Below are 22,191 nucleotides of genomic sequence, written 5' to 3' on the forward strand. Positions count from 1 at the left end.
AAAAACTAGAGTCTTGAATTATAAATGTAATCAAAAAAATTAGGCTAATGCATCAAGGATAAGAACTCAATTGTTTTACTTCCTGAGATGGATTGGTAGCTGCTTAATTGGTGGCCTCTCTCATTATGAGTCCTCTTGCTATCATTGTTGTGAAAGTCTCTCTCTCTCTCTCTCTCTCTCTCAGACACACACACAAATATCTCTATATAACACTGCAACTGGTCAGCTTTTCTTCATCCAACTCTCATCTTCATTCTAAAACTCCAACTTTCATTCAATCTCTCTGCATCTCCTGTCCTTTACAGCATTTCCTAATTTGTCACACACACATACAGTAAAGTCTGGATGATGCACACAATGTGTATCAGCATCTCAGGATTACCAAACTCACCTCATTATCCTAATTCAAACTTCACTTTTTGCCCCTCGAGAAAGCAATTAATCAAGAACCTCAAATCCAGGGCACATTGCACACAAAGGTCAGCTCTCTTAATTTCTTTAACATGCAAGATATTTGTACTTGTCTCTCTGTGTGTTTACTGTTTCTTGCTAAATACAGAGTGCATGCATGCATGAATTTATGTACTCATTGTTCATATTTGACTTGTATCAGAAAGAGAATGTCAAAGCAAGCAAAGGAAAGGGCAAGAAGACTATGGATATTGAAGAGAAAGATGCTACTGCAGAACTTGAAGCTTTACACTGAAAACAAAAGCATCATTGAAGAAAATGAAAAACTGAGAAAGAAAGCTGCATTTCTTCATATTGAAAACATGGCTCTGCACTCTCTTCTCCAAATCAATCCTCCTACACAACAACTTGGCCTTTTACCCAATGAAGTTGAACAGAATTGATTCCTACTCCATATTTGAAATAAAATTAATAAAAATTAATTGATTAACAATTAGTTAATTTTTTATTCTGCCATGTTCCTGTAGATTTGTATGCGCCATTTTAAAAAAGTTTTAGTTGTTTTAAATAGATTTTTAAGACACGCCATCCTTGGACAATTTATCTGCAGGTAAAACACAGTTTCAAATTATTTTACCATCTTTTTTTAATATTGGATCAATATCTTAGCAATTATCTTAATAATTTTGTTTGCACTAATAACTATCATAAAAGTACATTAGACTCAATCTAGCAAAAAATTAAAAAAATAAAATAAAAGTGACAGACTCAAAGTAGTGAAAATCTTGGCTGCTCCAGAACTTTTACTAAAGTGAAGCTCTCTGCGTGAACTTGATTAAATATCAAACTCCGACCCAAGTTAATATAAGATAAAAAAAACTCTCCATTGTGCCCAAGATGGCAAAGAACACATTCTCATTTTCAACAAATTTATTGTACACAAACTGGTGACAGTTTCATTCTTTCACAAAATGCACAACACCCTCAAGCCAAACTAGGTACTCACTACTACGAGCTATCAACCTCGAGATTACCGCCTAATATCGACCAATTAGTACAAAATCGTCATCTTCAAGAACCTGAGCATCTTCTTCTCCTACAAAGTTCTCTCTCCCCAAACTCTACTCTCTTGGCCAAAGGCAGAGGTACATATGGCAACCGGAAAACAGGCCTGACAACCCCGAGTTGAGAAAGTGCTGTATTTAACCCAATTGGATTTGGCTCTTCAAAAAGCCACTTCATCAAAGGCAACAACTTTGCATTTAAGGTTATGTTGTTCCCCCTGAACATGATTTCCCGCATTAGTTGTGGGACCAAGTTGCTGGTTACAGATATAACTCCGGTTGCACCATAATCCCACCTCCAATCATGGCACTGATCATCATTTCCGCTCCAGACAACAATTCCATTTTTGGTATACTGATCTACTCTACCATGTCCTACACATTCCTTGACACCTGCCAGGTTTGGGTTTCGAGCCAAATTGTGGATCACACGAGGTGGGATATCTTGTCCAGTTCTTCCTGGAACATTGTGGACCCATGGAGAGCACACTGTTAAAATGAGAAACCATGCCCTCAAGAGAGGTCTTGCCATAGTAGGGATTAATGTGCAAAGCTGCATGCATTCCAACTACAAAACCCTGTTCTGTAGCATGAATGGCTTCCCTTGTTGAGTTACTTCCAGTATTTCCAATAACCTTGATAGATCCACCGAAACAGTTGACTGTGTGACCATTAAGCATAATATGTTCATCCCAGCTCATCAATTGGCCTTCACCAGTAGTTCCACCAACTATGACACCCTCTACCCCATGTTCAATCTGCATGTTTACTAGAGCATCATATGCTTCGAGATCAAATCTACCATCAGGCAGATATTGAGTTTTGATGGCAGTTATCAATCTGAGATGTGGAGTTTTGATGGCAGTTTTTATGTCGTCGGTGAAAGTTCTGCATACATTAGAAATAATACAGTAAGCACAGGTTAATTACCATGGATAAATTATGATTTAGTTAATGTGCATTGATGCATGATGCCAACAGTAATCTAAGCAAAGTTTTTGGATGCAAACTCATATACAGCACATCATCTTCATTGTTGCATCATACTTGCAGAACATTATCCAAATCTTTTTCCTGCGTTTAACATCTCTATAAACACAATTCAAGATCTATTTCCAATAGCAAGTAAAATGCATCAGCCAACTCTATACTTCTAATGTGGCCAAGAATGCAATAGTTTGGCACATTTTTATGTTTAATTAGCTGCTTACAGATACATTTTTAGGAGTTATTGCTGCTTTTGGAGACCTCCACATTGCATTCCTCCTAATCAGCAGCGGATGAAAATTAGCAATGGTGAAGATAGTTTAGATGGCATATCCACACAGTATCATATATAAAAAGACTTAGAAGATAGCAGTTCAAGCTGCTTATGTGTTTAGCCAACTCCACATAAGTTAATTGAAGCACACATTCTGATCTAAGAAAGAACAGAACTCACGTACTTGTATATATAATTGACATATTGACATCATCACGGCTTCCATTAGAAAATACCAAAACATATTGTTCCCAACGAAGAGCATGCCAAACAACTGGAGCTGCTGCTAGCTCGTTGCCATTCAATTGATAGGGTGTCCATTTGTTTGTACCTTCTGTAAGACACAATTAACAGCTCTCCACCGCTTAAACCAACCACGGCGGAATTACTTGTGGATTTAACACCCACGATCAAAGAGATGACTGTTGCTTTGCAGAGCCATGAACTTGTTATCTTCCATCATTTTTCTGCTTGGTTTATTATACTAATAAAAAAATAGATATCTGGATTACAGTTTCTCGTAGTCTCGTACACATCTAGTTCTATTAATATAGTCGAATGTTATACAGGGGAACAATTCAGAAGCTCAAGACATGTGCTGCTACTAACTTAATGTGATGCAGTAGTTGATCATTTATTTTGAGTGGGTGTTACAGCCATTAACACAGAAAGACAAAGCTACATCTAAAATACAAAGAAGCAACGCTAACCCTAAGGTATAAAGTGGAGATAAGTGCTTAGAATCCGAGTCTCACACTAAGTCCTTGTAATGTCTAGCAATACAATAACTTATTCTAACACTCGAGTAAAACAAGTATACAAGCCCAAAATAAGAACAATTACCTACTAAAGAAAGTAAATGAACAGTTGAAATTTTGAAATTCAAAAATTGGGATCAGAACATGGAGTACATAGAACTTGACAATATTCTAACAATAAATAACAATTCAATACTACAAATATCTCACACACTTGAAAGGCCAGCAACTTCTTTCCGTAAAAACTAAAAGAACCCGTAAAATAAAAATTAACAAAGATAAAACAAAATTTGCCATATGATCAGCAACCATAAGTATTACCACTGTACCCAAAAAGTATAAAACAAAATACTAGCCAAATAAATTTGTCTTTAGATATAAACATAAATCAACGCTTTTCGCATGACAGAAATTAACCCAATCCTTCTGGACCAAGATATAGTTGTCAAGTAGCAGCAATTAATTAAGGCGGCGGCAAAAAGGCAGCATGACCCCTCACTTGGAAATCATTCCTAGATCCCAGTCATACATGTAGTTCATATTGACAGAAAGTAAATGCACATAAAAAAGATAGATTATCCAACAATCTATCAAACAAACATTGCCATCTGGTCAGAAATTTGCGTAGAGAATTAAATCATTTGCACATAACCCACTACAAGTCTAAAATTAAGCATTATAGCTTTGACAAAAGCATTACTTCCATGGTAGTTATCTAAACCCAATCTCTTCTCCGTAATTTCTTAGCAACGAAAAAATCCCCTAGATATAGGTGACAATCAGCAGAATTTGGATCAACATCTCCGGGAGCCAGAGGGTGGAATGTCACCGACTTGCCAAACACATCGAGCCAACTCAGTGCCGCTAACCAGTCTTTCTTAGCACGGAAAATGGGATTAGCCCTGAGCATGCGAGTGACCTCACGAAAGCCAGAAGGATAACAACTAGCACCATCATAAGAAAGGCGAGACTTACAGTCACAGGGCCTCACACCAAGCCACTTTATATTCACAGAATCAACATTATTCTCATCTCTAGACTCACCGCTGAGATCCCACCCGTAGCAACATGGTAATTTTTTGAGAGGTGTGTCAAGGAAGGTCAGCAAGTCGAGGTGATGGGGGTTTAAGTCAGTGACAGCAACAATGGGAATGTCCGGGTATGATGCTCTAAGTGTCGTGAGAAATAAATACGACAATATGTCCCAACTAACACCAACTACAAGATACTTAGACTTATCATTAAAGGATATCAGATCCTTTAAAATCTTATCACTCGTAGCCAAAAGAATAACAGAGGCATTTGTCTGGATAGGGACAGGGACAGCAATCCTAATACTTGAATCAGGCATAAGATTGTTGTTCGAATCGAGCAACTGATACTGGCCATGAATTCTTACTCCTGACAGTTGAACAAATGGAATGGATTTTGGCCTTCGGTTGCCTATGTGTTCCATATGTGCTTCCTCTCCCAATCTTACACGCTCGCAAATTGCCAACCAGTCGAATTCCAATTTATGTTCTGGTGGGGATTCTTTTTCCATGACTGGGATGTAAGACAAGTAGGTGGACCATTCCCCGTATCCCAAGTCTAACAAAGATTGTAAAGTCTCGTTGTAATGCATAACAAATCCATCGGGCGACAACACTTTTCCACAATTAGGATAACCAAGGTCAACGTCTGTTGCTGTCTGGAAGAGCCTTTCCACGACGACGTAAATAGTATCAGAAGATTTGAACCCATCCAAAAGGACAGGTTCAACTCCTGGCCAGGAAACTATGTGCACAAGTATCTGCAGTCAGTAACAAGAGGAAGGAAACTATTAATTCGGATATAAAAAAGGGGCAGAAAATAAAACGATTAGGGTTCATAAAAACCCCAAAATATTAGGGAATACTGAAAACCTATAAAATTATTGAGGTTCTTTTAAACCCAACAAAAAATTAGGGAATATAGAAAACCTTATTTTAAACCCAATATAATTTAGGGCTTATAGAAAACCTTATTTTAAACCCAACAAAAAATTAGGGCTTATAGAAAACCTTGAATCAGATTTTAAACCGCCAAATAACAAGTAACATTATAACGATTCCAGTCCCTAAAATAGCATTATAACGATTCCAGTCCCTAAATTCAAATTTTAAACCCTAATTAGAATAGTGTAGAGAGAGAGAAAAGGGAGGGAGGGAGGGAGGCAGAGAGAGACTCGCCTGAATTGATTTTCTCTTCATAGCCTCGTCCTCGTCCTTTACTCCTGATCTTTTCCTTCCGTATTCAACTCAGGGTTTTTAAATTATATAGAGTTTTTTATTTTGTCTAAAAGCAATATCAATATCAATATCAAAATGGAATTGAAATTATCTCATTATTATAAAACAATTGTAATAAAATTCGAAAAGAAAATTGGGTAAGAAATTATAATGAAAATTGGGTAAGAAATTATAATTTATTATTAGAGAATTATAATGTGATTTTGCTTTATCTCTAAAGCAAAATTGTATTGAAATCAAAAGTATTGTAGATACATAATAATCGAAATATGATAGTGATCATTGGAATTAAAATCACATTTTTTTATACTATATATTATAATAAATGAAATATTAAAAGTTTGATAGTCGATCAATCGGTATTTACTGAAATTACTTAATCACTTTTATTTAATTATTATAATTCTAATTTTTCGGTTGATTGGTCAGTCGGTCAATTCTAATTTTAATTGATGTTGGAGTAAACTCCTGATGCGGCTTTACCAATTGAAGTTCTATTTTATATCAAACCTTATATTTTTATAATTGATATTATAGTCAATTTCCTCTTTTAATTTAAATTTTATTTCATATCGAGTTCTATATTATTCTAATTGTTAATTCAGCTTAAAATAAATTTAAACAAGCTAAATATTATCAGTTGGATTTTGTTGACATAATGTGCCTAATGTTAAGATAAAACGATTATCTGGGATAAAAATATATATATATATATATATATATATATATATTATACGATTGATCCAAGCTAGCCCGAGACTAAAACAAAAATATAATTCGACCAACTAAAATAAAAACATATATAATAATAATGCGGAATAAAATAAAATTATCTTATTGATCCAGACAACAAAAAAATTTAATATTATAACTATAAATAATCAGTTTGATTTGGTCGATGTATTGGACATCGAACTAAAATAAAATAGTGTAAATCACGTATCCGGATAAAATAAATTAATATTAAACTAAGCACAATTCATATCCTGGTGATCTAAATTAAAAATCAACTTTTAATGAAAACATAAATCTAATATCCCGAGTTTCCAGAATTTATTATTGTTATTATTATTTGATTGTTTTATGTGATTTTTCAAATTGGAGGGAATAAAATTGTGAGTATTTTTTTCATCTCTGAGTTCGTGTCTTTAAATTGCTTTAAGTGCTAATTGATAGTTTGTGTTGATCTCTCTAGGTTTTTATGAAACTATTTAACTATTTTTATTATTTCCAAAGTTTATTTGAAAACCGGACATTTAATCATTATGAGTAAACTGAGTTTGTTATCTAATCTTGGGGATCGAGTGAATATTTTTATGCGCGTAAATATTTTATTTGTGTTCACCCTTGTATCAGGTGAGTTGTGAAAATATTCAAATTAATATTTTTCGATTAATTGATTATGTGTTAAATGAAATATTATATATTTATTTTAAATTAAAATATTTTTTGCCGTGATACAATATGCACTAGATATTATATGTGGTCTCGTAAAGACCATAATATTTTTCATGTATTTGTTACGTGTTTAAAATGTATTATATAAATCATACGTTATTTGGACGCGTGTCATATTGCGTTTGTTACGGGTTATGTGTTAAATCTTGTTTTTTGTTCATTTGCATATTTTTTAATTGTTTTTGAAATTTATTTTAAATTTAGAAAATATTTTAGTTTCTTTAAAATTATAGGTTGTTAGTTGTTATCATAAAAATCAATTATATGTTTTACGAGTTTTATTTTGGTATATGTTTCACCGAGTTTGGTTTAGAATCAAAGCAATTCGAATTTTTGGCCAAAACACGGGACGAAGGTTCGATTTTTGATTTGAACTCGATTTCCCGGATGGTTTTTGCCTTTCTAAGTTTTATGGGAGTTGAGGATGTGTTTTAGAATCGATTGGCGTAAAAATCCAATTCAAATGGTGGTGGCGCTGTTTTGGTCGAGAATTGCTTTGTCCGGATGTAGAAACCGGTTTGTTAGCTGCCAAATAGTTTCTACCAATTTATTTTCAAAAATAAATCAAAAACCAATTCTTATTCTATAATTTTTTTTACATTAAAAATTAATTTGGTTAATTATTTTTAAATATTTAACTAAATCATTTTAATTTCATAAAAGTATTTATGTATTTTTAAATAAAATAAAATTGATTTAATGATTTATAAATTATTTTAGTTATTTATTTAATTGATCGTTTAATTCATTTAATAAATTAATTTTATTTTTAAATAGTTAAATAAAATCTACTTATTTATAATTAAGTCAAATAATATTTTAAAATAATTTTGAGCTTTTAAAAATTTATAGAGTATTGAATTATTAGTTAATGTCAATACTAATTAAATTATTATTATTATATTCATTATAAATAGACCGTTTTTCCGTTTAATACGAAACGAACGCGTTTAGACTCAGAAAAATATTTCGTTTCCACTAAAATACTTTCGAGATATAATTTTTTTGTATCCAAATTGCTCTCACATTTATAAAATAGTATGCTGTCACATTTATATTATATGCTTTTTTAGTTTTCAGAATTTGCCTCTTCAAGAACTTGAAAGAATGTCCAGAATACTCCATTTTCCAGTCCCAATTACCCAAAATACTCGGATGCTCGCGGACTGACCATAATATCGACGGGTTACGCATTATAGCAGTGTGTATACAACCTTCAATTTTTTTGTAAAGAATACGCATGTGTGCTATGCATATTCAGTTTTTAAAAACAAGGAATACGCATATCGGACATGCGTATTCGCTAAAAATAAAAAACTGAAAACGCATGTCAGACATGCGTATTCTTTATAAATTTATAAAAAAACAAAATTCGCATGTTGGACATGCGTATTCAACAGGTAATTTGGGCACCCCGTTTCGCCAAATGGTATTTTGGGCACTAAACCCTCAAATGGTGGATATTTTTAGTTTTTCACCCTCAAAACTTCAGCCGTGGCTCTTGGTGTAGAAAATGCTTTGAATAATAACATGATGTCCCATTAGTATTGTATGTTTTTTAGTTTGTTGCTTGGTGATCTTTATTCGAATATATTAATTTTATATACATATTTTTTTAAAAAAAAAATTATGCGTTGATCATTTGCTTGGTTTCTTCACTTCAGTTTTACAAGGTGTAGTTGGAGCGGTGACATCTATTTTGCCGAATTTCACCCAGAATTCTTATATTACAACGTTTGTAGTGATTAGAGATTCCTTTAAATTTTCATTTTAATCAAATTTATCTATATAGGTAGGGCTGTTCACGAACGAGCTGTTCGTGAACAAGCTCGAGCTCGGCTCGTTAAGAGCTCGTTCGGCTCGGCTCGTTAACGAACTCGAGCTCGAACAGAAAAATATGTTCGTTAAGCAAATCGAACTCGAGCCGAGCTTTGAGTTGTTCGGCTCGAACTCGTGCGTTAAAATTCAAAAAAATTCTGATATATCCTAAATATTTTTATATAGGTATGATTTTTTTTAAAATCCGACTTCACTGTATTTTTTTTTATCTTCCAACGATCATTTTGCATACCATATGTGATATATTTTGACGTGATTTAGAAATTTTATATTTTAGTTTCTAATTTTAAAATGTAGCTTCATAATTATATTTCAGTTAAGATTTTTTTTAAAATATTTTTCATCGATTCAACCGTATGGATATCATAAAATATATATTTTAATAATATAACCAATGTTTCACATCAAAACAATTTTATTTGATTTTCTATTTTATAGTCAAACATTAGTTTGACTATTAACGCTAACTAGTGTTTAATCCGGATTTGTTGTTTCGATTATTTTAAAAATACTTTATATCGATCCAATCGTATGGATGTCATAAAATATATATTTTATTGATATAACCAAAGTTTTAGATCAAAATAATTTTATTTGGTTTGCTATTTTAATAGTCAAACATTCGTTTGACTAGTCTTGGTAACTAATGTTTAGTCTTGTATTGGTGTCTCGATTTATTTAAAATTATTTCTAATTGATCCAACCATATGGATGTCATAAAAAATATATTTTATTGATATAACCAAAGTTTTAGATCAAAATAATTTTATTTGGTTTGCTATTTTAATAGTCAAACATTAGTTTGACTAGTCTTGGTAACTAATGTTTAGTCTTGTATTGGTGTCTCAATTTATTTAAAATTATTTCTAATTGATCCAACCGTATGGATGTCAAAATAAATATATTTTAATGACATAACCAAAGTTTCAAATCAAGATAATTTTATTTGGTTTGTTATTTTAACAGTTAAGTATTAGTTTGACTATTACCGCTAACTAGTGTTTAGTCCTGATTTGTTGTTTTGATTATTTTAAAAATATTTTATATTGATCCAACCGTATGGATGTCATAATATATATATTTTATTAATATAACCAAAGTTACAGATCAAAATAATTTTATTTGGTTTGCTATTTTAACATTCAAAAATTAGTTTGACTAGTACCGGTAACTAGTGTTTAGTCATGTATTAGTATTTCGACTTGTTTAAAATTATTTCTAATTGATCCAACCATATGGATGTCAAAATAAATATATTTTAATGATATAACCAAATTTTCAGATCAAAATAATTTTATTTGGTTTATTATATTAACAGTCAAGTATTAGCTTGACTATTACCGTTAACTAGTGGTTAGTCCTGATTTGTTGTTTTGATTATTTTAAAAATATTTTATATTGATCCAACCGTATGGATGTCATAATACATATATTTTATTGATATAACCAAAGTTACAGATCAATATAATTTTATTTGGTTTGCTATTTTAACAGTCAAACATTAGTTTAACTAGTACTAGTAACTAGTGTTTAGTCCTGTATTAGTATCTCGACTTGTTTAAAATTATTTTTAATTGATCCAACCATATGGATGTCAAAATAAAATATATTTTAATGATATAACCAAATTTTCAGACCAAAATAATTTTATTTGGTTTGTTATTTTAACAGTCAAGTAGTAGTTTGACTATTACCACTAACTAGTGTTTAGTCATTAATTGGTGTTTCGATTTTTTTAAAAATATTTTTCGTCGATCTAACCGTATGAATGTCAAGATATATATATTTTAGTGAAATAACCAAATTTTCAAAAAAAAAAAATTTATTTGATAAGTTATTTTCACGGTCAAACATCGGTTGACCAGAATTTTTTCTGGCTCGGCTCGGCTCGTTTATGTTCGCGAACAAGCTCGTGTTCGGCTCGTTAGTTAACGAGCTCGAGCTCGAACAAGATTTTTGTTCGATAAGAAAGCTCGGCTCGGCTCGGTTCGTCAGAAAAAAAATTAAAACTCGGCTCTGTTCGATCAAAACTCGGCTCGGCTCGGCTCGGCTCGGTTCGTCAACAGCCCTATATATAGGTATGGGTTGGTGTCTTTATTGCCAGACAGTTATTGAATGCAACACGAATTATTATAATATAAGCACAATTATAATTATATTTTCAATATCAGCTTTGTGCATCCCTCATGAATGTTAAAGTGGTTCCAGATTGATGATTGATGTGAAGATTCTCGATATTCTGTGACATGATCACCAAGCAATCAACTTATGAAGAACACATAGCTATAACAATAAAAATCCTCAAAATCCACCCAACTGGAAGGCTTCAAGACTGTTGCAGCTACAGTACCAACACACATGTTATCAATGCAACATTCATATCATGACACTTAAGTATCCAATCCTACAGTTGTGTTTTATGTTCACACACTAACTAATAATAAAAGAACAAATACCAATACGCCATCCAAGCATTTTAGTGGGATCTTGATTCCAATATACCGATGGTATATCAAACAAAGAAGAAGAAAGAGGCGTTAGTAACCTGACCCGGAGGAAGCACGGGTTATAAGCTAGTATATAAAATGCATGCTTCATTACAAACTACCATAGTTTTACAACATATAATCAACCGAAAGCCAAAATCTTTAAAAGTTTTAACAAATTTAATCGCATAATACCGTGCTATAATATTCCTCGTCGAGAGTGCTGCAGGCTAGCCAGCAATTGCTTCAGGTGACATGACTTGAAATACAGGTCATATATACAATATAGGTCATATATTTTTAAGACATATACCAAGTAGCCTACTTATGGAATATTTGAGGTTCATATTATGTATATATAAGAAAACTACGAAGTTTCAGTCCTGCTAAACTCAGGTACAATGTATATATAGAGGATTTAAGCCATATTGAAATTAGTGAACTAATCAAGTGCCTAGAGAACTCAGTTGCTTTTAAAATTATTAAGAGTATGTGCAACTCTTTTCAATGAAGTCCCGATAAACAAAATAAATCAGAACATGCAATAGGAACAGATACTAACCGTTAGTTAAGACAGAGAGAAAATTGATAGAACCCCCAAAGATTTATAAATATACCACAGAAACTTATCTCTCCTTATTGCAAAATACAGAAACATATACAAGGAAAAACAAATATTTTAAATTAAAATAAACGTGAAGAAACAAACGTGCAAACATTCACCCATAAATAAATATTCCTATGGTCATATCCATTTAAATGTAAACTTTAGAAGTTAATTTTCTTCCCACAATCTCTACTTCTCTCCCTACAACTTAATTAATTTTAGAAGAGCCTCTGGTCTTTCTGATTTGTTCATAGTATTCTGGCCTCATAGTATGGACGAAAATAAAATAATGACCCCCGCCTTAACAAATTTCTGCATCTTATTAAAAACAGGGGACACGATTTCTCCACGTTTACGAATTATCAACAATTATTAGCATTCGTATTTTGAGATAGAAAGACATTGCTGTAAGGAAAGACAATCATAAAGTTACAACAAGCGGATAACAAAGAAACACATAGAACATCGTATTTGTAACGGTAACTTGTGGTAAGCTCAGATCACAGGGATTAAGACAAAAAGACAAAGCTACGAATCAAAATTACAAAGAACCATAACATAAGGCATAAAGTGGAGATGTGGAGCTTAAAATTCAAGTCTCGGACTAAGTTCTTGTAATGACTAGCAATACAATAACTTATTCTAGCACTAGAGTGAAGCAAACACACAAGCTCATAAGAAAAACAATAACCTACCGAGGAAACTAAAGTACCAGAGAAATTTTGATATTCAGAAATTGGGATCAGAACATTGAGTAAATAGAACTTGACAATATTCTAATAGTAAATAACAATTCGATATTACAAAAATATCACACAAATTCGAAAGGCCAGAAACATTTTTGTGCAAAAATTAAAACAATCCTTAGAATATTAAAATTAAAACTAACCGAATCTTAAACCCAATTTTTATTGGATAATTTCTTAGAAATGAAATCACCTCCTGAAAGAAACGACATAGGCTTATGGTACAAGTCAAGCCAATCCAGCGCTGCTAACCAATCTACCTTCCTATCAAAATAGGGATTTAACCTGAGCACGCGAATGACCTCATCGAAACCAGGAATAGGAGCATGATTAGGATCATAATTGAAGTGGAGAGCATCACAGTCGTTAGGACACAGTCCAAGCCATTGGATGTTAACAAAATCAATAACAGTTCTATCGACCTCATCAGAATCCCTGGTGACATGCCACCCATAGTAGATAGGTACGTCTTCCGGGGGAGTGTCAAAGAAGGTCAACAGGTCGAGGTGGTGGGGGTTGAGGTCAGTGACGGCTACAATCGGAATGTCTGGATACGAAGTCCTAAGTGTCCTGAGAAAAAAATAGGATTGCATGTCCCAAGAAACACGAAGAACGAGATATTCAGACTTGGTATCCATCAGATGATTAAAAATCTCAGAGGTAGGAGCCAAAAGAATGACAGGGGGAGTGGTGTTCAATTTGATAGAGACGGCAGACTTAAAACTAGAAAGAGGTATGATTTCGTTTACTGAGTTAAACAACACATATGAGGCATACATGCCTAGGCCTGCTCCTGAATCGATCTCACAAATGGATTTTGGTCTCTTTAGAATTGAAAATGGGTCAGGCTTTTCCTCACTATGTGTAAGCCTCAACATATGCAAGTCTGGTGTGCCAAACACAGTTGTATATCTGAGATAATGCATAGTGATTTCATTGGAGCCGCAAGACTCAGATAAAGATACTAGAGTTTGGTCGTCCCTAATAAGTCTTCCATTTGACAAAACCATCTCTCTAAATGCAGGATGCAGCGGGACACAGTAAGGTTTAATTGGTGTCTTGAAGACCAGAGCGTTGATTCTTTCTTTGACGATCCAAACAGTATCAGAAGATTCAAACCCATCCAGAACGAATGGTTTAGATCGACCTAGGGAACTTACACTTACCCTTACCTGCAGTAGGAAACCAACCAATTATTATTCCCGAAACAATAAGCCAGGGCAGCCCAGAAAACGCACAAAACGTAAAATACTGGGCTTATTTAAAACCCTTAAATCAGAATTCAACCACCAAATAACAAATAAGTATCATATCGATTCCGGTCCCAAATCCCTAATTCAAATTTTAAACCATAACATTGAGCAGTAGTGTATAGTGAGAGTGAGAGAGAGAGAGGGGAAGAGAGAGGGAGGGAGAGAGAGAGAAGCCCGAGAGACTCACCTTAATCGATTTACTATCCATGGCCACGGCCTCGCTTACGATTTCGTACAAACCCTTCTGAATTTTCCTTTCGAAGTCGAATGAAACTTGGCGCGTAATGACCTCTTTCATCATAAACCTTTCCATCCCCTTTTATACATATAAAACTAGATGAGACCCCGACAAATCCCGGTTATATTATATTTTTTTTATAAAAATATTTTTTATAATAATTCAATTTTAATATGTATTATATTTATAACTTATGATGTTGAGAAATAAAATAAAATTATAATATATTTTATTATAAACTTTTTATTGTTTATAAAAATATATAATAAATTGATGAATATTTAAATTAGTGAAAAAGAAAATTAGTAGAGACTAAATGAGGGAGAAATGAGAATGAGTGGAGGTTATAATTTACAAATAAAAAAGATACATTGAAAATATAATTAATTAGAGGAACATTTTAGTAAAAGATGACATTATCAAAATTACTGTGAGTTTGACACATAAGTACATTTGATGATGTCATCTATTTAATGAGAGTTTGACACATCAGCCAAGATGACATCAGCTTTATTCTCTTTTGGTATATTGTAGATTATTTAATCTGAAATTGAATTATAAAATTATTTAATCACAATTCTCTTTGAAATTGAATTACTGTATTAATTTTGATATATATCGAATTTATTGCAACTACCGTAATAATTTTGAAATATAGTAGAGTAAATAATATACTTGTGGCTAGGGTATAATTTGATTTTTATAATATTAAATTTTTATATATTTTAATTATCATCTTCTTCGTACATTTTCTCTGTTTTCCTCATTCTTTCTCTATCGTCATCTTCTACAACCCCAAAAATCAAAACTCTCAGTTGAGCTAAACTAAATCACTATATCATAGACTAGAAAATCAAATTAACCCGCAGATACACGACACAAAACAATCCTTAACATCTTCTGTTTAAATAATAAAATTCGGCGGGTTCTTTGAAATCGGGAATCACAGAATCGATCCAAAACTCGATTACACTTAATGCATATTCATAATCAAGACCTTAAAGGTTGGTTCACGAATTTAAATCGTCAAACAAGCAGAGTTTCTTCCGAAAATTACGAAAAATAGCGGTGGTGACTTTTCGGCGACCACGAAATTGGTTACTAAAAATTGACATACAAAATACACCCACGCAACTACAATCAACTCTCTATGGTACACTTTACTCTAAACCCTTTAATTAAGAATCAAACCCAACGAAAACCCAACTTCTAAATCACAGTTTCTCATCAATACCCACCAAAAAAATTTAATCTTTTTCATAAAAAAACCCACTCTAAATGGCAAAAACAAAGACTTTGAAAATTGGAAGAATAACACGAACACAATTACATCAATCTTTCCCCTTCTCCGTCTTCGATCAGTACTACCACCGTCGTTGACGTTGCCGCCGCGGCCGATGGTGACCTCCACCGAGATCCATCTTTCTCCCCAGTTCACAATTAGCAAACCCTCAATTCTTTCACCCCTCATTTTCACAAAATTATACCTAAATTCAATGTTGGGGATTAATTTAGGTATTAGAAATTGTTATAGCCAAAATTTGATACGAAAGTTATCCGGGTCAAAGTCGGGTCAACAAAACTCAATTTGGACGGAGACCAAGAAAATAGGTTTTCACGGACAACCAAGGATGGACGATTAAGGACGGACGACCGAGGAAGTACGGACGGCCAAGGAACGACGTCCAAGGAAATGGGTTTTTGTTGGAAAAGTTAAGGCGATCCCAAACCTTGGAAGAGTTAGGGCACGCGCAAACCTTGGACGAGTTAGGGCGATCCCAAACCTTGGACAAAGTTAGGGCGAGCCCCAACCTTGGACGAGTTAGGGCGATCCCAAACCTTGGACAAAGTTAGGGCGAGCCCAAACCTTGGACAGTTTGGCGAGCCAAAACCAGTGAACATGTCTGGGTAAACCCTTTCCATCGGAAGCGTTAGGGCGAGCCCTAAATATTTGATTGACAAATTCCTTTGACGGATTCCTCGGACAAGATTACTTTGACAGATTCATATATTGACTTTTCTTGGACAGAGTTAAGGCAAGCCCTAACCATTGAATAAGTTAGGGCGCACCCTATAAAGAGATCAAAGGCTGATAACATAAGGTGGCGCCAACATACAGAAATTTTTCGGCGTGCCCTTAGATTCTATTTGGCGCGGAATACAACTTTGACATGTTGCTTGGACGAGGACTTTGGATGTTTTAAGGAGGAAGAAGATTATTATTACTAATGGCTGGTGGACCCTCATCTCACAATGGCTGCAGGATGCTTAAACTCAACCTCTCACAATGAATGATCTCCTGGTGGACCAACTATCTGGCCTTGCAAACATTACCCAACAGCTACTCACAACTAACATGTCCAATCAGGCTATCTTGCTGTCATATAAAACATATATTGAAGAACAACAACAAAAGATTGTCAAAAAACTAAGCAATATGGGAATATGGATGCTTGGCTATCTAAGGATTTTAGCTTGGAAATGGATGAAGTTTTGGCTAGTATCATAGAAGAGTATGTCACTATCCTAGGAAGCAATGCCAAGACTCTCAGTCCACAGGAAGTTTATGATGCTATTACGGAAGTCTATAAAGCACTACTCAAAGATTTTCACTTCATTGGTAAAGCATTGCAACATAATCTGAATAGTTATCAAGACAAGACCAGGAGATTGGTGAAAGATAAACTAGATGACCTTGTGCCAACTCAGGTAGAAATCAAGAATAAATACAACAAGTTTGCTGAGCATATGTCAAAGTTTGATGTCACTAGTATGGAGCAAAGTATCAAGAACTTAAAGCAATCATTTCTGGCTCTTCATGAAGTTGTCCAAAATCAAATCACAAACAACAATGTCACAAGAGTCAAGCTGGACCAACTCCACCAAGCCAGATATGAACCCTCAGCATTATTGATGAAGGGCATCAATGAATTTGTTTAAGCCACCTTTGGTGCTCCTCTCTCTTCAAGCTCACAATAACCAATCTCCACCTCGACAAATCTTCAAATTTAGTCTCTTCAAGAACAAGTCTCCAATCTGCAAGCCTCCAATGATTCACTAACATCACATGTCACTGCTCTCACTACCTTAGTGCAGAGTCAGCAAAATAACATAAGGTCCCTAGTAGACTCCCACAAACATCTCCAAATGCAGAATTCTGTCTCTTTGGGTGCTATTATGGAATCTTAAAATTCCACTACATGCCTTGCGTGAAGCTGTTAGGCCAGAAACTCCAACCCCTCTACTTCTTCCTGCTACCAAGACTAAAGGGAGATAGAAGCTATAATTCAACAATCTAAAGAAGCTGTACTACAATCAAAGGAAGCTGGAAAATCTACAGTTCACTCTGTCCATAGCTCTACACAAGTCAAAATCTCCCATGATGTTAGTAAAGATAGACTCCAAAAGCTGCAGAAGGATCCTGTCAAGACAAGAAGTTCAATGAGCTTTTAATTGTGCTAATAGTCTCTCTTCATAACAACTACATCATTCACAAGAGAGTTTTAGTCAACAACATCAATTTTCAATATTTTTTTTACAAATATTATATGTACATTTTAATTACTTTTTATAATAATAAAATATATTAAAAATATATGAGATACATTTTCAAACTAAAAAAAAATTAATAAATAAGATAATAATTCATTTATGTACTACTCCCTCTATCCCATTGAATTCTCTACATCACTTTATGACACGCTTTTCAATGCTCCTTTAAAGTATAACTCTATTATATTATTTTAAATTTTTTTTTATGTATAAAAGTTTTATGTTTAAACTTTTATTCAAAAAAAAATTAGAAAAAAACATTATGAAACTATACTTTATACAAGTTTCGAAATACGTGCAAAAAGTAAACGTAGATAACCCCATGGGATGGAGATAGTATGTCTAATTTTGTATCCGGAATTTAATTCTTTAAAATTAATTGTACAAATCTTCAAGTAACTATCTTTTTTTCTGCGAAATTCAAGTAACTTATATAATTGCGAAATATGATTAAAAAATTATAATCAGACCATTTTTATGCTAGGTAACAAAATTATAACTTTAATTTCTAATAGTATGTCAAAGAATATATATGAATTTTTTTAGTAAAATAACATACGAGAAGTTACTGCAAAGTAGTATAATAAATTTTGAATTTGTACAAATACAGCTATAAAAATACTATAATAAAGTGATGGTATATGCGTAACCTATTCAACAGAAAAGAGCATAAATTTTATCAAATAGTCTGAATAGCCAAATTATTACTCATGCAGTTGAGGAGAATCATTCACCCATTAATAAATGGGCCCAAGTATGAGAAAATATTAAAAAGGTTTAGCAGAATATAAAATTTTCATTCAACAAATTTTTTTCATGACCGGAATACCTGTATATCTAGTTGATGAAAAACTACATATCAACCCCCAAAAGTTTTGATTTACAAGTTTTGGTACAAATAAATTATAAAATTTTCTAAAAAAACAATTAGGATTTTGAGATGTCCAATCTGAAAGTAAATCGAACTATATATAGTCATGCACAGACCTTTCGTTTATTTATTATTTTAGTCCCTCCAAAGTCCAAAAACACAAGAATCAAAATCTTCTTACAATGGCAAACAAATCTCTGCTGAATAAAAAGATGAGTAAACTTACTCTTGCTGAATCCGATGACGATCTACTTTATAATGATGGCAAAAAATTAACCAAAGCTGACTTTGTGGACAAAGGGATTGAAGATGAGTATATATTAACCGATGAGGTATGGCATCTAAGTTTTGAACAAGCTCGTGAGAAGTTAGATTATGTGGTTGAATTACTAGAGAATAATAGTAGTTTTCTGCTTCCGAACTTGGAACCTGATAACACCGTGTTTTCTTCCTCCACCGGTAGAATTGTGCGGAAAGTTAGTAAGAGAAATCGTGGGGGGATGAGAAAATTACAAAAAACTAGCAGGGATTTTTTGGAGTGCTTGGTCAGACGTCTTATAATGAACCTGGATAGTTTAATGGATCAGAAGTCAAATGTGCACATGTACTTGCGCGCCTTATATTATGGTATGCACAATGAGTTTCCTGAATTGAATGTCACAACTGGTATGGTTGATGATTATATTGATGCTTTATGTTGTCTTTTTAAATGTGATAGAGAGTCATTAGGTGTTACAGCCTGTGACATTGATTCTTCTTATGTGGGGAATATAATTGTTCATAGGCAGGATGTTTCCGGTGTTAACCGAAAAGTTGTGAAAGAAAATGCGACGAAACTAACTTCTCCTTACCGGGTAAATTTCGGCAATATTAAGTCTATTCAACCTAGCGAGGTACCTCCCCGATGCATCTTGATTGTTGAGAAGCTGACTGTGTTCAGGGCTTTGTGTTCTTCGGATATTCATCGCAAAATACCTTGTGTAATTATAAGTGGATCTGGTCAACCGAGTATAGACTGTCGTTTATTCGTAAAGCGAGTTCATGAGTGCTTTCCAGATGTGCCAATATTTGCTATTGTCGATTGTAATCCATTTGGCTTTGATATCTTTAAGACTTATAAGTATGGGTCAATGAAGTTGGCTTTCATGAGCAGAAATCTTGCGGTTGCTTCCATCCGTCTAATTGGATTGTTCTACTCTGAGATTTCTGGTTTTGGGGTAAAGGATGACCAATTGCAGTCACTAACGAAACATGATTCTAACAGACTTAAAAATATGATAGGTGAAGAATGGTTAAAACATGAAGAAGAAGTTTCAGTTTCATTAAAAAGAATTATGGAAACCCAAAGGAAGGCCGATGTCGAGATAGTTGCAAATTGGGTGGACAAGATACAAGAGAAGATTATCTCCCTTTTGGATAGCAATCCGTAGATATATAAGCCTTTTTTTTTACTAATTATATTAATTCAGATTAATTATGACTTAATTTACATCTCCGAAAACTGCTATGCATTGAACTTGAAAGATTTTTTTGGTCTCCTTTGTTTTATGTTACTGCTGCAGAGGTTATTCTTGGTCTTTTTTCTTTAAGAACACAGTTCACTCGTTTTGAACCGGTTGAGTTTACATACATTTTAATTGTTCAAAGGAGTATGGCTAAGCATCTTTAGCATTCTGCCTTAATGCTAATTTCAGATGGTTAAGTGTAGACTGTAGAGTAAGATGATTAAAACAGTAACTGCTTAAAACTAATTCCCACACTTTTTACTATATTAACCGCATCTGCCACTGCCAACTCGATTTCTGCAGTTCTGCGATTGACTGGCATATTTGCTTTTCTTAGAAAGTGTTCGGTGAGGGCGGAGAAGCTGAGCCTGCATGACAGAGGTCCAGTTAGTCATATGCAGCCTATATAAACATGGTCAAATTATAGATTTACACTTGCTAATAATATTCATGATAAAAGTCCATGATTTTACAAGGTCAAAGAAAGAAACTTGTCCAGTTCTCTTCCTGGCACATTGTAGACAATGGTTGGACCCATGGAGAGCACACTGTTAAAATGAGAAACCATGCCCTCTCAAGAGAGGTCTTGCGATAGTAGGGATTAATGTGCAAAGCTGCATGCATTCCTACTGCAAAACCCTATTCTGTAGCATGAATGGCTTCCCTTGTTGAGTTACTTCCAGTATTCCCAATAACCTTGAAAAATCCGTAATCTATGAAGGGATGATGCTAGAACTTTAATCATCTTTTGGAACGATGACTAGTTTGTATCTTGGGTAGAGTGTTGGGACAGACCATAATGATACCTAGAGCTCCATGATGACAATAAGAAGTGGATGGTCAAGAGAAGAACAAAAAGAAGGCAAGGATTGTAAAATTCAAAAGAAAAGCTCAAGTTGTATGAAGGATGCTTGTGGTGATGTGGTCATTTTCTGTGTTCCCATCTTTTGCCAGCTCAAGAAAAACTAGAGTCTTGAATTATAAATGTAATCAAAAAAATTAGGCTAATGCATCAAGGATAAGAACTCAATTGTTTTACTTCCTGAGATGGATTGGTAGCTGCTTAATTGGTGGCCTCTCTCATTATGAGTCCTCTTGCTATCATTGTTGTGAAAGTCTCTCTCTCTCTCTCTCTCTCTCAGACACACACACAAATATCTCTATATAACACTGCAACTGGTCAGCTTTTCTTCATCCAACTCTCATCTTCATTCTAAAACTCCAACTTTCATTCAATCTCTCTGCATCTCCTGTCCTTTACAGCATTTCCTAATTTGTCACACACACATACAGTAAAGTCTGGATGATGCACACAATGTGTATCAGCATCTCAGGATTACCAAACTCACCTCATTATCCTAATTCAAACTTCACTTTTTGCCCCTCGAGAAAGCAATTAATCAAGAACCTCAAATCCAGGGCACATTGCACACAAAGGTCAGCTCTCTTAATTTCTTTAACATGCAAGATATTTGTACTTGTCTCTCTGTGTGTTTACTGTTTCTTGCTAAATACAGAGTGCATGCATGCATGAATTTATGTACTCATTGTTCATATTTGACTTGTATCAGAAAGAGAATGTCAAAGCAAGCAAAGGAAAGGGCAAGAAGACTATGGATATTGAAGAGAAAGATGCTACTGCAGAACTTGAAGCTTTACACTGAAAACAAAAGCATCATTGAAGAAAATGAAAAACTGAGAAAGAAAGCTGCATTTCTTCATATTGAAAACATGGCTCTGCACTCTCTTCTCCAAATCAATCCTCCTACACAACAACTTGGCCTTTTACCCAATGAAGTTGAACAGAATTGATTCCTACTCCATATTTGAAATAAAATTAATAAAAATTAATTGATTAACAATTAGTTAATT

The 22,191-nt window shown here is 33.7% G+C and overlaps 3 protein-coding genes and 1 pseudogene across 6 annotated transcripts; 1 reads left to right on the forward strand and 3 right to left on the reverse strand.

Moving 5' to 3' along the window:
* Positions 1-1,309: 1,309 nt before the first annotated feature.
* LOC141664488 (4-hydroxy-tetrahydrodipicolinate synthase 2, chloroplastic-like) lies at positions 1,310-2,398 on the reverse strand (annotated as a pseudogene).
* On the reverse strand, positions 2,238-5,809 carry LOC141663769 (uncharacterized). 4 transcript variants are annotated; one of them, XR_012551632.1, is made up of 3 exons: positions 5,705-5,809; positions 2,921-5,286; positions 2,238-2,363 (listed from the first exon to the last, which is right to left on the reverse strand). XR_012551632.1 is itself a non-coding variant. In XM_074469583.1 (2 exons), the coding sequence occupies exon 2, from the start codon at positions 5,116-5,118 to the stop codon at positions 4,210-4,212; it is 909 nt and encodes a 302-aa protein (XP_074325684.1). In that variant the 5' UTR covers positions 5,119-5,286; positions 5,537-5,640; the 3' UTR covers positions 2,298-4,209. The 4 variants fall into 4 exon arrangements, 2 of the variants coding, with proteins under 2 accessions (XP_074325684.1, XP_074325683.1); XR_012551631.1 differs by lacking the exon at positions 2,238-2,363 and adding an exon at positions 2,694-2,741; XM_074469583.1 differs by lacking the exon at positions 5,705-5,809 and adding an exon at positions 5,537-5,640 and having other exon boundaries at positions 2,298-5,286.
* Positions 5,810-12,902: 7,093 nt separating this feature from the next.
* On the reverse strand, positions 12,903-14,452 carry LOC141667764 (uncharacterized). The gene is made up of 2 exons (XM_074474376.1): positions 14,341-14,452; positions 12,903-14,072 (listed from the first exon to the last, which is right to left on the reverse strand). The coding sequence occupies exons 1-2, from the start codon at positions 14,449-14,451 to the stop codon at positions 13,050-13,052; spliced, it is 1,134 nt and encodes a 377-aa protein (XP_074330477.1). The 5' UTR covers position 14,452; the 3' UTR covers positions 12,903-13,049.
* Positions 14,453-18,996: 4,544 nt separating this feature from the next.
* Positions 18,997-20,244, forward strand: LOC141664489 (uncharacterized). The gene has a single exon (XM_074470441.1). It carries the CDS (start codon positions 18,997-18,999, stop codon positions 20,242-20,244), a length of 1,248 nt encoding a protein of 415 aa, XP_074326542.1.
* Positions 20,245-22,191: the final 1,947 nt, after the last annotated feature.

The sequence above is a fragment of the Apium graveolens genome, chromosome 6, assembly GCF_009905375.1.
Source record: "Apium graveolens cultivar Ventura chromosome 6, ASM990537v1, whole genome shotgun sequence".
In the NCBI taxonomy this organism is placed as follows: Eukaryota; Viridiplantae; Streptophyta; class Magnoliopsida; order Apiales; family Apiaceae; genus Apium; species Apium graveolens.